Below are 17,202 nucleotides of genomic sequence, written 5' to 3'. Positions count from 1 at the left end.
CCATTCTTGCTAGAATAACCTTTATAAAAATTATATTTAAATTCCAAAGAAGAATTTACCACATTATCCTACAAACAAAATGCATATCTCTTAAAAGGTACATAGTTAATGATCCTTATTTTGGCTACTTAGAAAACTTTTCTATCTTCTTCCTTGGGTCCAGAGTATTTCCCCAATAGTCACTTCTATTCTGAGATTGCTTTAAGTCTAAAAATTACTTCAATGTTAATATTTAAGGGATGTTTAGTATATGTTAGACACCAAGCTAAATCAATACATATAATTCTCTTAAAACTTTAATAAGATGAAAAATTGTAATATAGCTACTCTCAAACAAACAGCATAAGCTCATACAGTGAATCAGCCAGTAGAGCCCAGATTTGTAAAGACTATTATATTGTATCAGTTCCCTAATGAAACATAGTAAAGTATAACTAAAAAATTTAAGGAAGCAGTGCTTAAATGAGAATTGTTCCATCTGTAATATTTAAATTTTTATAAAAATATATTTAAGATTGGGACTAAACCATTTTATAATATTTGATTACAAATCAAATAAATTTGAGCCGTTTTAAAATAAACATTTTTCTCATAAAGAAATATACATACCCATGTGTCTTCATCAATGACTTTTCCCAAGATTTAAGAAATAATAACCAACTTACACAAACTCTACCAGAGGGGGAAAAGTTTGGGAGTGGGGTGAAACAACTGTTAAATTGTTTTCTGAAGCCTGCATAGAATTTTACTATAACATGACAGACATCAAAAAAAAAAAGTTCTACAGCAGGCTGAAAGACAGCACAGCGGATAAGATGCTTGCCTTCTACACAGTCCTGAGGCCTGCCAGAAGTAAGCTGAGTACATCCAGGTGTGGTTCAAGCCTTCTCTCCCAAGAAAAAAGTTACAAAGCATTATTGTTTGTAAGCATCAGATATAAAAAGCCTCAACATCAGCATCTCAAACCCAGTAATAAAGATAATAATAGATCATGATTAAGCTGCATTTATTCTAAAATGACACATGAAAAGATGTTCATCATCTCTTATCATTAGAGAAATGCAAATAAAAGTACAATAAATATTACTTTACACCTGGTGAAGATAACTATTATCCAAAAGATAACAAATCAGTGTTGGCAAGGATGTAGAAATAAGGGAATCCTTGTACATTGCTAAGGGATGAGGAATGTAAATTGGCATAGTTATTATGAAGCATAGTATTAAAAAGAGAAATTCCATGCAACACTGTTATCGCACTTTTGGTTAATAACTTCAAAATATAAAAACACAAATTCAAAGAGATATATGCACCCAGATGTTTAATGCAACATTATTCATCATGGCCAATAACTAAAACTAAGAATCCATGGATAGATGGTTGGCAAAAGATGTAGCATATGTATATAATGGAAAAGGTGGTAAAATAACAAAAACTAAAACAAAAACAGAAGAATCCTGTCATTTTCGACTACACGGATAGAGCTTGAAAGTACCATGCTAGGTGATGCAAGTCAGATGGAGAATGACACTGCATGATTTCACTCCTGTGTGGTACACAGGGAAACAAAATAAATGAATTAACTAGATTAAACAAAACTATGCTTTGGGATTATAGAAGCAAATTAGTGGTTATTAAGAGGAAAGGGGAACCATACAGGGTGGTGGGGATTGAACCTCGGTCAGCCATGTGGCAGGCAAATGCCCTACCAACTATCTCCTATTTCTCTGGCCTCCTCCTGCCCCAAAGAATCTTTCCCTTTCCCTACCCAACCCCTTTTTCTTTCTCTCTCGCTCTCTTCTTTCTCCCTTCCTCCATCCTTCCCTTCCTCTATTCCTCCTTCCCTCCCCCCATTCTCTTTCTCTTTCTCTCTCTCACACACATACACTCTCTATCTGGCAAGCCCCCAACTCTGAAACCAACCTCCCTCCCTCCCTCCCTCCTTCCTTCCCCTGTCACTCTCTTTTTCTTCCTTTTCTTTCACTCTCTTCCCTACCTCTCAGTTTTTGTGCTACATCCAGCTGTGCTCAGGCTTTACACTTGTCTCTGTGCTTAGGGATTACTCCTGGAGGGCTTGGGAGACCAGATGGGGTGCCATGGATCAAATCTGGGTTGGTTGAGTGAAAGACACATAACCTTACCTGCTAAACTATGGCTCTGGCCCCAGACCTATTTCTGCTAACTCCACTCAACATCCTTTTATTATGGCCATACCCTTTTCTGCATCTATCCAGGTTTCAGGAGGACTTACAAGTCCTGAGAATAGATATGACTGGGAGTGAATAAGGCTCTTATCAGAATGCAGGGAAATTAGGCTAAATCAAAAGAGTGATTATTTCACAAGATGCTGAGTAAGCGTGACAGAAGAGATGATACTGACAATTCTTATCAAGAATCTATAAACTAATTATGCATGTTACTAATCTGAAGAAACAAGAACTTTAAAAAAAGTCATCCAGTATAACTGGAGTAGGAAGAAAGATATTTCTTTGAATTAAAAAATCAGAACCCAATATAGGGTCAGAATGATAGTACAGCAGGTAGGATGCTTGCCTTGTAGGTGGCTGATCTGACTTTGATCCCTGGCATCCCATTTGGTCCCCTGAGCACTGCCAGGAGTAACCTGACTGTAGACCTAGGAGTAACCCCTGAACATCACTGGTTGTAGCCTAAAAACAAAACTCAAAACAAAAAAGAACCCAATATAATGGGATAAAAACTATGGGGCTGAAATTTGTCTAAATACTAAGAAATTTGCAATAAAAAAGAACAATAGGGGCTGGAGAGATAGCACAGCGGGTAGGGCGTTTGCCTTGCACGCGGCCGACCCGGGTTCAAATCCCAGCATCCCATATGGTCCCCTGAGCATGGCCAGGGGTAATTCCTGAGTGCAGAGCCAGGAGTAACCCCTGTGCATCGCCGGGTGTGACCCAAAAAGCAAAAAAAAAAAAAAAAAAAAAAAGAACAATAGTAAGAACTACCCTAATATGCTTGATTGGAAAAATGATTCATTCCAATAAAAGGTACATTATATATGATGGTCCATATGACAAATAACTTCTGCTTCAATTCATATTTTATATTTAGTAATTTAAAGAAACATTAAATCATACTTTGCAATAATGAAACATGTTGGCAGTCTAGAAATTTTAATTATAATCAATATGTATTAGTTCACTGCTCTCAATCACAAATGTCTACCTGAGGTATAACTGCAATGAGGCATTTATAACTTCCCTTTGCAAAATTTATATAAGGTGTGGTCTTTCATTGGTTATTCTCTCAAAATCAGTTTCCACTATTGATGCTCTTTAGTTTGAGTTGATGGTAATCTCTGGAGCAAAAAGACTTGTTCTCCAATTTCAGCCTGTGATAAATGAAACCTTTCCTTGATCCAGTTGATGCATTTATCACTCTCAGGGTAAATAGGAAGAAAGCCATCATCAACTATCTTTAAATACAGACTATCTTGAATGTTCAACAAGACAGTTGACAGAAGCAGCTAAAAATGTTTCCCAACTGCTTAAGGATGGTTCAGTTTTTCTCCACCCCTTTGCAGTGTATGATTTTAAACACAGAATACTTTCTTTTCCCTCACTTTGGTATCTGTCCATATCACATATGCTATAAGGGGGGGGAACACTACCTTTTAATAATTTTAAGTCTACAGAATAATATCACACTTTAAAAATGATACAAAAGAAAAGTGAAATTTATCAGTTACAAGGCGGGGGGTGCGAGGTGGGCGGGATGGGAGGTGTACTGTTTTTTTTTTTTGTCTTCGGTGGTGGGATATGGGCACTGGTGAAGGGATGGTTTTTTCAGCATTGTATGACTAAGACTTAAGCCTGAAAGCATTGTTATTTTCCACATGGTGATTCAATAAAATAATTTTTTTTTTTAAAAAAGAGAGATTCCTAAAATAAAAATGAAACAAAAGAAAAAGACACAAAAATCCTAAACATCTTGGTTCCTGTGGTCTCCTTCAAAGAAAGCTTGCCTAAGAAGTCAATCAGTAATAGTTCCCCTCATTCTCTGAGACTATGTGGCAGTTGAGTAATCATGTAGGCTGCTCTAAAAATGTATGTGTCTAGTTAATTTAGGCAGTTTATTTTGATAGCATTCACCTCTTTTTGATTATAGCAGGTGTTTCAAGGATAAATTTTCTGAAATTTGTATTTTGTTTAAACAACAGCAGCATGTACATTTATGGCCTTACTATATTAAAAAACATTTATTGTCTGGCAGCAATAGATACAATTATAAACATTTGTGACAGTAATTGGAGCTATTACTCCTGCATGGAGCCTCATGGAGACCAACTTATTGCCACCTGTATTTACATTTGTTACTGGTAATTGTAAAAGCTGTACTTTAAAAAATTGGTGCTTACTTTTAAAAAATGCTATAAATATTTATCAACAAAAGTCCTGTCTACCAGAAAATCTATAGGAATTATGTCATTTCTTCATTATTCAAATAAGAGGCAGAATCCCATAAAAAAACTAATACATAAAATGTATTCCTACATTCTCACCCACAGAATACATCATTTTTGCTTGTGGATATTAAAATTTTTTTTTTTTTTTTTTTTTTTTGGTTTTGGGGTCACACCTGGCAATGCACAGGGGTTACTCCTGGCTCTGCACTCAGGAATTACTCCTGGCGGTGCTCAGGGGACCATATGGGATGCTGGGATTTGAACCCGGGTCGGCCGCGTGCAAGGCAAACGCCCTACCCGCTATGCTATCACCCCAGCCCTAAAATTTTTTTAATATTATCTATCCAGTAACTTGTATACAAGTTTTAAGAAATAGTTTTTCTTCCCAAACTATAATAACAATTGATAAAACCTACAGGTGAAAATTATTTACAAAGCTAAATTCAATTAACACTCTCTTACACTGCATCCAATATAGTGATGGCAGAAGGTCAAAGCAAGTTAGTCTTTCCACTGTGTTTTGGAATGAGAAAAATACCATCTACTGCTTCCAGATACAAAAAAGCCTATCATTGTACATTTCTGCAGGATTTGGCTTCCAATTTGAAGAGACTTAGATCTAATATAGCAATTCTGTGGTCCCTCCAGGTTCATTTAAATGGAATTCCACCTGCTGATTAATGAAGGCCTCTCTCCTCCCAGTTAGGTTTTAGCTTTCACAGTGACTAGAGAGCCCAAGGGCTCAAGACTATTGCAATGATTCCAGCCTTAGCACAATGACTCTTCCCGAAAGGTTTCCTGTGGTGAATCACCCAAGGCAATACCTGTATGGTTTATTTACGTTAAAACAAAATCCAATTGCTTGGAGTTGAAATTTAAAGTTTAAGGTTCTTTTAACAGCTACATCCTGAGAAAGTCAGACACTGAAGAATAGGTAAGATATAAAAAAGCAGTTCAGCAAATCAAAGACTTGAAATAATTAGAAACATGCTGTAGTACTGCCAAAGCCTTAAAAAAAAATCTAAATTCCTTATAATGAACCTGAAGATTTACATAATGACTAAAGACATTTGGTGGAATGAAGGGGTACCTAGCCAACTATCTTTTGAAACAACAAAGCAGGAATCATTTCATTATAATTCAGAAAATAGTTTAAGTCATTAATCAAATTTTTAATTACAATATCCACAGGGCATTAAAGCATGATAGAACATTTGCTCAGTGCATTAAACACCTAATATTAAACCATTATAATGTATAAAGTCTTGGGAATAAGTAAAGTATAACTGAGGAAAAGGGTCTATGGAAGGTGGGGGTACCAGATGATGTTTTGTTGGGACAATGATGGAGGGAAGCGGATCCTCTGGTGGAAGAGTGTGGTGTATAAACATTTTATGCACGAAACCCTACCATTCATAGTACTGCAAATCAGGGTGCCTAAAAAAAAAATGAATTTCATGCCTCCTGTTTTTATTTGTGGGGAAAAGAAATAATTATTGTTTACTGTGGCTATATTGTGTTAAAAATCCCTGACAAAAAATTTACTCTCCTGATAAAGACCAATCATTTAAAAAGTCACTTTCCTTTGGCTCAATGAATGAGGTTGAGAAACTGCATATACAGACAACAGATAACAGACAATCACATGACACAGAGCCCTGATCACAGCCTGAAGCAAACAGCCCAGGAAACCAAACCCAACTCTCCAGTCACAATGGCTGCTGGCTCTCCCAGTCTGTCACTCATCTTCCAACATAGGATTTAAACAGACAAAACCAAATATCTTCTAACCAATTGCGTAGGAGGCCCTGTTTCTAGTCTGAACCAAATTTCTAGTGATATATGAAGTTCTTTTCACAGATGAGGAGACTCAGGAACAAACTGATGATTATAAATGATAGAGGCAGAATTTGTACTCCAGCAACCTGGATTTAGAATGTGTGCCTCCAACTAGTATGCTATATTGTCACTAATAAGAAGGTAAAACACAAGATTATAGTTTCAAATATCCTGTAACTTGCTGGGCAAAGGCAAGTTACTTAGCTACTCTTGTTTTAAGTTACCTCATCTATAGTAAAAGGGACCTTTCACTCAGGTTGGTGAGTTAAACGTGATTAAAAATCAAATGACTTAATATATGTAAGTGCTAAAACTAAGAACAGTATTTGGCAGTCATTCTATGATTTGTCAGTTCTTACTATCATCATATATCTATATGTGCATATGTACATACACACATATATACACATACATATTTTTATTATGGAAAGAACAGAAAGAATTTGTCAAAGTGATATGAGTCTAATAAAATCTCATGTAAAGATACAAGACTGATTCTTAAAATATTCCCTTAAATGATGTAGGTAATAGTATATAAGTTTGTAAAGTTTTCCTTAATACTCAAATAGGCACCAAATATAAGTGATATAATAGAATATAATATTACCATAATAATGACATAATATAACAAATTACAATGATGTAATATAACAAATGATATAATTTGTTATACATTTATCAACTATTAACTATGTGTAAGACACGATTCTTGTTGCCTTGCAACAATTCGCCTTGCAACAATTCACATAATGCTATGAGGAAAATTTGAAACACAGAGGTAAAATAGCTTGCTTTGAGTTCCATGGTATAGTGGTATAACTATGAAATCTGGGGCCAAAGAGTGGCATAGGAGATAGGCTCTAGAAACTCTAGATACTCAGTATCTTCATGTCTCACACAATTAATTTAGGTTTCTGAGACTACTATTAAACCAATAACTGATAATGAAAACAAATGTGCAGTTACTTGTTTCTATTTTATAGCACACTGCCCGAAGTCCCTCCTTTTAAAATACTGTTATATGTTTTTATAATTAAAAATATTTTTTGTCCAAAAAGATTCAGTAGAATAATTCTTGACTATTACAGATTTTTGTAGTCTATGTTTAAGCACAGATGTTTGATCTTAATTTGAATTCCACCAGAGAAAATAAGTAACACTTGTGGGAATAACTTGTTGGGACAACTACTGGCTCTAATAAGAACAATTAAAAAAGAGCCAAAGAGAACAAGGCAAAGGAGAGAAAATAGTGGTTAAAGAACAAAATTAAAAGTTGTAGAGTTACAGAATATCAACATTAGTCATGTGGCCCTATGTTTACCCTAGTTCAGGGACTCTCAGACTATCCTTCTAAGACACTGACTCCTGTATCTTATATATTTATAGTCACAACTGAGAAATTAACAGATGAATGACCTAGAATTTGGCAGAAATACTGACTCTCTTGGAAGAATTTCTGATTGCCTTTAGACACAATATTCCAAGTTGGAAAACATCTATTTCAGGAATAAAAAATTACATTTTTATACAAAATTCTATGAGTATAAGGCCCTGGAAGCAATCATCAGGGCCATTTTCTACAGCCAACTTTAAAGAAGAAACTATTACTATAGCATGACATGACAGAAATTTTTCTCCTCAGTTGTGGAACACATTATTTGTACTTTTGGCAACGTGTTTATTTTCCCAGTTTTAATTTGCTTAAGTTAATTTTAAAATTTATTCTCATTTTCTAAGCACTAACAATAGGAAGTGGTGCCAAAAACAAGGGCATTTTATCCAGTAATAAAAAGCCTAATTACAACATTATGAAAACTGTATCAAATAAAATATTGATATATGATAGGATCTTATCAAACAAGTATACTATGATATGCCAAAAGAACAGAAATGATGTGCTTTTGTATAAATCATGTAAAGATGTATACAAGGAATAAATTAAATTTTAAGTAAAACAAAATAAATAATCTAGTACCAAATAAATACAAAATTTAACTAATTTAAAAAAAGCTCATATCTCAGTCTCTCAGAGAGCAAGCGAGAGAAAGAAGAAAAGTGCCTGCCATAGAGGCAGGCCTGGGGATGGCGGGTGGTAGGAGGGAACCTAGGGACAATGGTGCTTGGAAATGTTCATTAGTGGAGGAATGGGTGTTGGATCACTGTATGACAACTGAAACCCAAACATGAACAGCTTTGTATGGGATACTGGATCACTGTATGACTGAAACCTAATCATGAACACTTTGTATCTCACAATGATTAAAAAAAAAAACCCTTATAATAGATATAAGTATTGAAGGCTTTTTATTACTCATCTCCATATTGCCATACTACTTAAAAACAAATGACAGTGACCAGTAATAGAATACACTGATCTCAAAGTAATCCCCCTACCCCAAACACAAAATTAAGTTGAGACAGAGAAATAATTGGCTGGCAAGATCTGTTTTAAATTTCTTCCTTATTATTTATCTGACACCCTGTGACAATTTCACGGTATAGGTTTCACATCCATCACCACCAATAGAATCCAAAATGGTATCCAGAGACACTGCATGCTTACTCTTTTCCCTTTACATAATCCGTTTTTCTCATTATATCCTAATTTTAGTACATTAGCACAGTACATAACATATCTATTCACACCCTGACAGTTGACAATCTTGTGGCAACCCACAAACAGACCCCAAAAAGCACTGAATGGGGGTAGAACCCCTGTTTACATGGTGGGGAGAAAAGTCTAAAAAACCTCAGAGAACTCATGAATAGACCTCCTATTTTATATACAATAAAAAATGATCATAAAATCTCAGTGAAACTCTCTTACATCATCAGCAGGGTCTTGTTCCCTTTGTTGAAGAAGTGACTGACTGCAGCAATACATGCTCCATATGTCCTATTCTTCCTTAATTGGTGGCCCTACCATAATCAAACTCCTCCTTTACTTATGGCTGAAACAACAACCTTTGAAGGGGAATAAGGAGACCATATGAAAACTCATATGAAAAAGAAAAAGAAAAAAAAAGAAAATAATAGGTAACCAGACAACTTTTATTTCTGAGACTTAAGACACAGATTCACTAGCCCCTTATGTTTTCAAATTAGTATACAACCTAGTTCTTAAATATTTTGAATAAAGAATTATCTTAAAGTTACATCCCCATATGCAACAAAGAAAATGCTTCATGAATTAGTAGGCACATAGTTCTTTCATAGAACTATGTGCCTACTAATTCATGAAGCATTTTCTTTCATAGAACTACAAACAATGTAAAACAATGACCAAAATGATAAAAATCATAGATAAAATAAAAATGTTTAAAAATACATCTAAAAGAATTTTGATATTTTGTCATACTATGTACAGGGTTGATCTGTAATTGATTGGTGTCATATGGTATGGGCTAAGCGTTCAACTTTCAACACATTAATTACTCCAAAATAAGCAATTCATTAGTTTTCTAAGCACCTAGGATTTTGATGACTGCAATATTGTTTGTTTTTTTCTGGCCCAGGGCAATTCCTGGGAATTCTTGACTAAAGAGGCAGTGGTTCAATGCAAGGGTCTGAGAGTGTAGTGTAGCTCTAGTGCTGTGACCAGGTCACCATGCTGTTGCTATGGGGTTTCAGGGCGAAGCTCAGGGACTTCCAGGGATATATGCTATCAAGATGACCATGTGGCACCTGAAACCAAACCAAGGTTGCTTACACATAAAGCATGTACCTTTGCCTCTTTAGTATTTCTCCAGCTCAAAATTCTTTATCTCTTGAGTCAATTATTTCTATTATGTGGAAGTCAATGACCAGGTTTATAAAAACACTCCTGAAATCCTGTAAGGTATTAGTAGAGATACTTGGTTTTAAGAGTTTACTGAAACAATAATAACAAATTAAGCTTGCTTTCAAAAGGAATTAAAAATGAACTTGAGGGACTGTACATGGGTTAAGGTGCTTTCTTTGCATATAGCTGACACCGGTTTGATCTCTAGAGCACATATGTTTCCCCCAGCACTGCTAGGAGTAAGCTCTGAGCACACCAGGTGTGATCCCCAAACTGCCTCCAAATGAAGAAATTTTAAAAATGACCATGAGAATTTCCAACTTATTTTATAAGTTATTTTATTTTATAAGTGGAAAATAATTTCCACTAATTTTAGCATTTAAACTTTTGAGACTCAGAATAGTGATTTTTAATTTTATAAGGAGAATTTCTGCAGATAAAAACCAGGAATTTGAAATTATATTTTATATAAAATTATATGTTATAAAAAATTAATGTTCTAGATTATAACTTAACAGAAATCTCATCAGTGAAGAAATTCATATGCAAACAGTAATACTCAAAATAGTCCGTAGCTATCTTATATAAGTAACTATGATAAACAGGTTACAGAATCTACCATTTACCTTAGAAAAAATTTTTTTCCATAGATTTTCATAGTCTAATAAGACCTCTTCTCTCCTTATTCTATTCTAGGACTACCCTAATTGTCTATGTTATTACTTCTTATCTTTTCCAGGATACAGTTCTATAAACCCAGATTCAAATATTTTAAGAATGATTTCAAGGTACTCTGAAAATAGCTATATTTGTAGTATCTCTATTTGGGGGACATTTATATGACCATCCTTTTGGTCAGATATGCAGGGAGCTGGTTCTGTAATTCTAGATCTTGTTTCTATTCTTTAACAATAAAAATCTTTCAGTTTCTTAATTTATATGCCTTGCTAGTCCCTGTATATATTTCAATAGTACTCAGAAAAATACTGTCTAGTCACCTATTTGGTCATTCTAAATTTCTTATATATAAATGGAGGTAAAAAGGAAGTATAAACTAAGTTAAACTACACTACACCAATTCACCTGGCATGATTCCAAAATCGTATTGAATAAACTTTATTATTTTCTTAATATTTTAGGAAATAGCACAATTTTTATCATGTGCTAGATTACATAACACAACTATTAGAATGCCTTGTTTTGCCACTCAGCAGAATTGTCATTTTATAACTTCTATCAGCATATATAAAGTAACAGAATTTTAATCCCGTTCATTCACTATTCATTTAAACAAAATATGATTTACAAGAAAATATGTCAAAATACTTTTAAATTGGAAGAAAATATTCCTCATAGAGAAACATGTTTTGAGTAGTTAAAAACTTTTGGACTATATCATTCTTTCCATAATAATTCATTAAATCTCCATCAAGACCAAATTAGAATGGTATCCCTCTGCTCTTAAATTATTGATATAACTGGGAATACCCTAGACCCCGAAATTGCCTTACGATAAACTAATTGAACAAAAGATTGTCTTCCTTTTATACCTTATTGTCAGTTCTAATCGTGACTTTCAGTTGTGGTAGTACACGTTCCACTTCTAGACTCCATTCCGCAGCATCTGTTGTGGATTCCAAAATATCTTCTTGTTTGGCAGACTCACTCATATCCTAAGAAAGGAAAGATATCACAAGATTGAGAGTTTATAAAAAAAAAGGCAAAATTTTGAAGCATTTATTTTAGCAGTACTGCACAATGTATATCAAGTATGGTAGTGTTGAAATTACAGTGGCAGTAGAAATCCTTTTCTGTCCTCCTATTCATATCAAAGAAATTAATATGCTACCTAGTAGGACAGTGAAATAAATATATTTTTTAAACGTAGTAAATACATGATTCAACATTTTTTATGAGAAAAAATTATCTTGACATGTCAGATTGACCTCATGTTGTTAAGAGTTGGAGATATAAACACACATTTGAAAAGAAAACATTTTATTTTGAATTTCCTATACTGAAATAAAGATATTTTGATGGGGTCAAACCAGTGTAATTTTAAAATGTGATTTACCAAACCTACTCAAATAGGGTAGAGGCCAAATTTCAGCATTTTATTTCTGCCCTGGAAGAAAAAAAATCCATTCCTGTTTTTATATATAGAAAACTTAATTTATCCCATAACTATTGGGCATAATTTTCCCTCTTGAACTACCTTAATAAACTAGAAAAGCTAAGAAAAATATTAAAAATGATTAATACAGAAAGAGACATGGGAGAGCATAACAGTAAAATATATAAATTAAAGAAAACAACACCACGGTGATTCACTAATTAAAAATAAATTATAAAAAAATTAAAAAATTAAAAAATAAAAAACAACAACACATTTTTCTGTAGGGCTGAATAGTATAGGCTTTAGATGAAGGCTTTGCTTACAGCTGACTCTGGTTTGATTCCTACCAGGAGAAATGATCCCTGAGCAGAGCCAGGTAAACCTCTGAGTACAGTTGGATATAGCCCAGATACAGCCCCATCACAAACAAAACAAAACAACATCCTCCAATATACATGCTTCTGAGATGAACAGGAAAATCTGAATATAAAAGGAAAAATAATATTAAGGAATTATTAATTTTATAAATATGATATAATGGTATGGTAGTTATAGTAAAAAATTCTGTATGTATATGTGTTGAAATATTTACAAGTAAACTGTAATATGATGTCTACAATGTATTTTAAAATAGTAGGTACACAGCTGATGTTCAGTGGTAGAGCACATTCTTTAGATTCAATTCCTGGCACTGACAGAGTCAAAAAGTGATAAAATATTTTTTCACAAACACACAAATGACATAGGTGGGTGTTTTTAAAGAAAGTATCACTGATAAAATGTTAAGTCCTAAAATTGGATAATAAGGGTTGCATTTTTGAAAATTTCTATAATACAATTTTAAAAAAAGACCAAATAATAAATAACCTCATGTGAATTTATATCACTGGAAGACAATCACATGTCATTAAAAGAAATTCATATTCTGATTGAGAATTTATGTGACTAAAAGACATTTCATAAATGAAATTTCATTACACTAGTCTTCCTAATCATTAACATTAAGCAGAGTAATATTAGATTGGACTTAATAAATGGTGTGAAGCTGGTATTTCCACCAACTGTTTCTTAGGGATAGAAACTTAATCCCAATTGAGACTCTAGCACATTACAGAGGTATGGAAACCCTCTCTTCTACTTTTTAATTTTCCTAAATAGACTAAGGTCTTAAAAGAAATACGTACTGCTTTCTGGTAAGAAAATCAGGGGGTTACAATAGTTCTAATAGCATTAGTATAAAATGAATGTTTTTATATCTTACCACACATGACATGAATTTATTAAACAATGTTCTATTTACAAAAATAGAACTAAAACATATTGATACAAGCATTAGTTTTGGTAAAACGTGGAAACCCTGAGTGAATAAAAGGCAAGATTCTACTTGCTAAAACAAATTTAGATTTCACTCATATTGAATGCTATAAATTTGACTATTTTTGATATAGATATTTTTATTACAATATTTTACTTATTAATGCATATATTTAAGCATCCATAATATTGTATAACATAAAATTTATATTCTTTTTTGGGGGGATAAAACTTACTTTTACTTCAATAGGTATATTTAGATGCTCCCCTTACATCTTCCTTACCTCTCTTCTTTCTTCACCCTTTTTTTTTTTGGATCACACCCAGCGATGCACAGGGGTTACTCCTGGCTCTGCACTCAGGAATTACCCCTGGCGTCTCCACCCTTTTTTTACATTTGTAAGATATATCTATTTCACGTAAATCTTAAAATGTAACAGTACAGAATTATCCAGAATACTATTTTTTTAAATTTAATACCTACAAAAAGATAAGGTTTTGGAAAACCTTTGTCAATTTATCATTGATTTACAATTTTGTGGAATTTCAGCATATTTGCCCTATTCACCTGTATGTTTAATTTTCACCACCTGCATAATAAAAAACAACAAAAAAGGATATCTATCTGAAAAATGAGATAAAGAAACACAGTAAGGGAACAACAAATGGTCAAAGTGATCAGAACTGAAGATTTTGTATACAGAACTAACCTTACATGGGGCAGGGGGAAGAGCCTTTGGGTCAATGATAGTGGGAAGCAAGTACTCTAGTGATGGGTGTGGTTTTGGAATGATATATCCATCACTGTATCACTGTATCAATGTCGTCTCGTTGCTCATTGATTTGCTTGAGCGGGTGCCAGTAACATCTCCATTCATCCCTGTCACGTTCAGGGGAATGAGGCCAATTATTGTTACTGTTCTTGGCATATCGAATACGCCACAGATAGTTTGCCAGGCTCTGACACGCAAGATTCTGCCATGATATAGCCATAAAACATATAATTAGCAGTATTGTAAATCTGGCCTTAATAAACTGATTTTAAAAAGTCAAAATTTTATTTTAAACATCAGAATACTTATTCAAAAATAGAAACTATTATTTTGAGTACTTAAAGTTATGTACAACAATATAAATGAATTTGGGGATATGCACAAAAACTGTATATTGTTACATAAGAAGTTATATAAGACTATATGATAATCATAGTTACTGAATCTGCCAGTTGAAATCTAAACCCCCTAAAGTTCTGTCAAGTAAATTTGCACCGGCACTTACAACAAGCATATGCTTGGAAAAATCAGATGCTTGCATATATTGGTATTTCTAGTTCTGCATACACTGTTATATCCAGTACTGGTACCTCTTTGCTCTCGGAGACCCAATTCTGACCCAGTCATTCTATATTACACAGGCTAGACTTGCAGGGGTGGAAGGATTTAAGGCAGTGGTAGCAAGCAGTACGTGAGTTCTGATATTCAGAGCTTATGTGGCATGAACATAGGCTTTTTCCTGCCATCATTATGGATCTACACATCCCAATCCTAAAGAATCTGTTGAAAAATGGAGGAAAACCTTTTAGTAGCAGTTTTAAATGATTCTAACAGAATGAAGATAGTCTATGCTACTGACTTTTGATGTTTGATTTATGGAACTAGTGTTTGGGAAAATGAATATGATTGGTTAAATTCCAGAACCAGTGCTTCCTAAGTCCATTGCTTATTCTCTCCTTTAGTTCTCCTTTCAGAAAGGTGGAGTATAAGACCACACAAAAAAGTTAGAGGAGGATACATCAACGTTCCCTGAAAAACACTGAGGACTTTTTCAGTACTCAACATAGCATTGTTGATGTTCACAGCATACTGAAAAATTGGTACTCAAGGAGATGCACATTTTCCTAATTTTCAAAAAGGCAAATAAATTAGCAGTGATTTTGCTTGAATTAGATTCAGAATTTAGAGTTAGCAGGATACATAAGATCAAACATTGCACTAAGATATCCCAAGGCATAGTTTACTATTTGTTTTTATATTGGGCCCATTAGTAAGTTGCACTTACCCTACTTAGCTTATTATTTGGCTCCCCTTAAGCAATGATTTGCTAACTTCTATTCCCAATGTCCTAAAATGATTGAACGTAACAGCTTAAAAGAACTCGCCCACTCCCAGCCCATAGTTAATATACTGGCAGAAATGGCCTAGTTACTAAATGAAGAAAGGCTGAGAAGAGAACATTAGGCTTGGTAGAACGGCATGAATGTATTCAATCTATACAACTACACAGTCTCCTTCTACTTCCATGTTTGAGAATCTATTTCATAATCTTGATCCTCACTCAGATTTTCTCAATGCCTAACAAGTCGATACATTAACCAAGCAAGTCCCACATACCAAGTATAAATGCATTTAAAACTTTCTACCATACCTTGATCATAATATTTTGATAAAACCTTTCCTTTTGATACTTTCATCATTTAACAAATGGCATTTTTAATGTGGCATATTGAGCTATTAAAACAGAAATTAACTCTGCTTCCATTTAATATAATGTTTATATAACAAAATTCCTCTCTAAAAAAACATAAACTAAGATAAACCATAGTCCTTAGAAAATTGTTTTCTAGGTAATGCTGATGAATAAAAAATTAAGAAGCTCAATAAGACATTGACATTCAGAAGTTCCATCTATGATTAATTAATCAATAAACAATTAAAAACTTTTAAATTATGCTCTTAACAACATGCAAAGTAAGAATTCATGCACTGTGTTCAGCATGGAAAGATGAAAATACTTAATCCCTACTGAAGATTTTACAGAGTATTTAGGAAGAATTTGAGACTGGTTAAAGGGTGTAATCATTAGTTCTAAAAAAAGAAACTGGAGAGTCAGAGTGATAGTACAGTGTGTAAGGTGCTTGACTTGCATGCGGCTGCTCCAGGTTCGATCCCTGGCATTCCATATAGTTCCTTGAGCCCACTGGGAGTGATTCCTCAATGCAGGAATAAACCCTGAGCAGCCACTGGATGTGGCACAAAAATAGAGAGAGAGAGCAAGAGAGAGCAAGAGAGAGAGAGAGAGAGAGAGAGAGAGAGAGAGAGAGAGAGAGAGAGAGAGAGAGAGAGAGAGAGAAAACAACCAAGCAAGCTGAGGAGAACTGACCCTAAGACTTCAGTATAAACTGCCCACCCCACACACAATAAACCTGGACTCAAATATTGGGGCACAACACCAAAATCAGTCCAATGATCAAATAATAACTGGCTCAGAATCCTGTCCAGTAAGTAAAATTTCCTCTTTTCAGGCAATACTAATGACTAACCAAGCATATGAAAAAATGACGTTCTCCACAACAGCATGTGTAGTTTCTCTCTCTCTCTATCTCCCCCTCTCTTTCACACACACACTTACAAATGTGTGTGTGTGTATATATATGTATATATATATATGTATATATATGTATATATATGTAAAATTAGATATAGTGTTATGGTTATATGAATGGAGAAAGGGAGGTCACCTGAGGATAAATAGAGCCATCTGATGCCTCAAATCTGCTGAATAGCCTGTAGTAGCGCTAGGTTGTGTGACCAGAAAATCTGATAAACCAAGTATCTTTCCCTTAGTTAACACAAGGGAATCTAGATAGGTCAAGACTACCAGCAGGGGGAGTATTGGACCTATTAACAAAAAGATCTTTTAACAAGTCATATA

At 34.1% G+C, this 17,202-nt stretch overlaps 1 protein-coding gene across 1 annotated transcript in view; it reads right to left on the bottom strand.

Annotated features, from left to right (window-relative positions):
* IFT57 (intraflagellar transport 57) overlaps positions 1–17,202 on the bottom strand; it is an 85,134-nt gene that overhangs the window by 14,322 nt on the left and 53,610 nt on the right. The window contains exon 6 of the mRNA XM_004606812.2: positions 11,612–11,734. Coding sequence (XP_004606869.2) covers positions 11,612–11,734 — 123 coding nt within the window. The remainder of the gene's footprint in view (positions 1–11,611; positions 11,735–17,202) is intronic.

The sequence above is a fragment of the Sorex araneus genome, chromosome 2, assembly GCF_027595985.1.
Source record: "Sorex araneus isolate mSorAra2 chromosome 2, mSorAra2.pri, whole genome shotgun sequence".
NCBI classification, from domain to species: domain Eukaryota; kingdom Metazoa; phylum Chordata; class Mammalia; order Eulipotyphla; family Soricidae; genus Sorex; species Sorex araneus.
The sequence above is the reverse complement of the archived record's forward strand: the minus strand, read 5'-3'. Positions and strand labels throughout refer to the sequence as shown.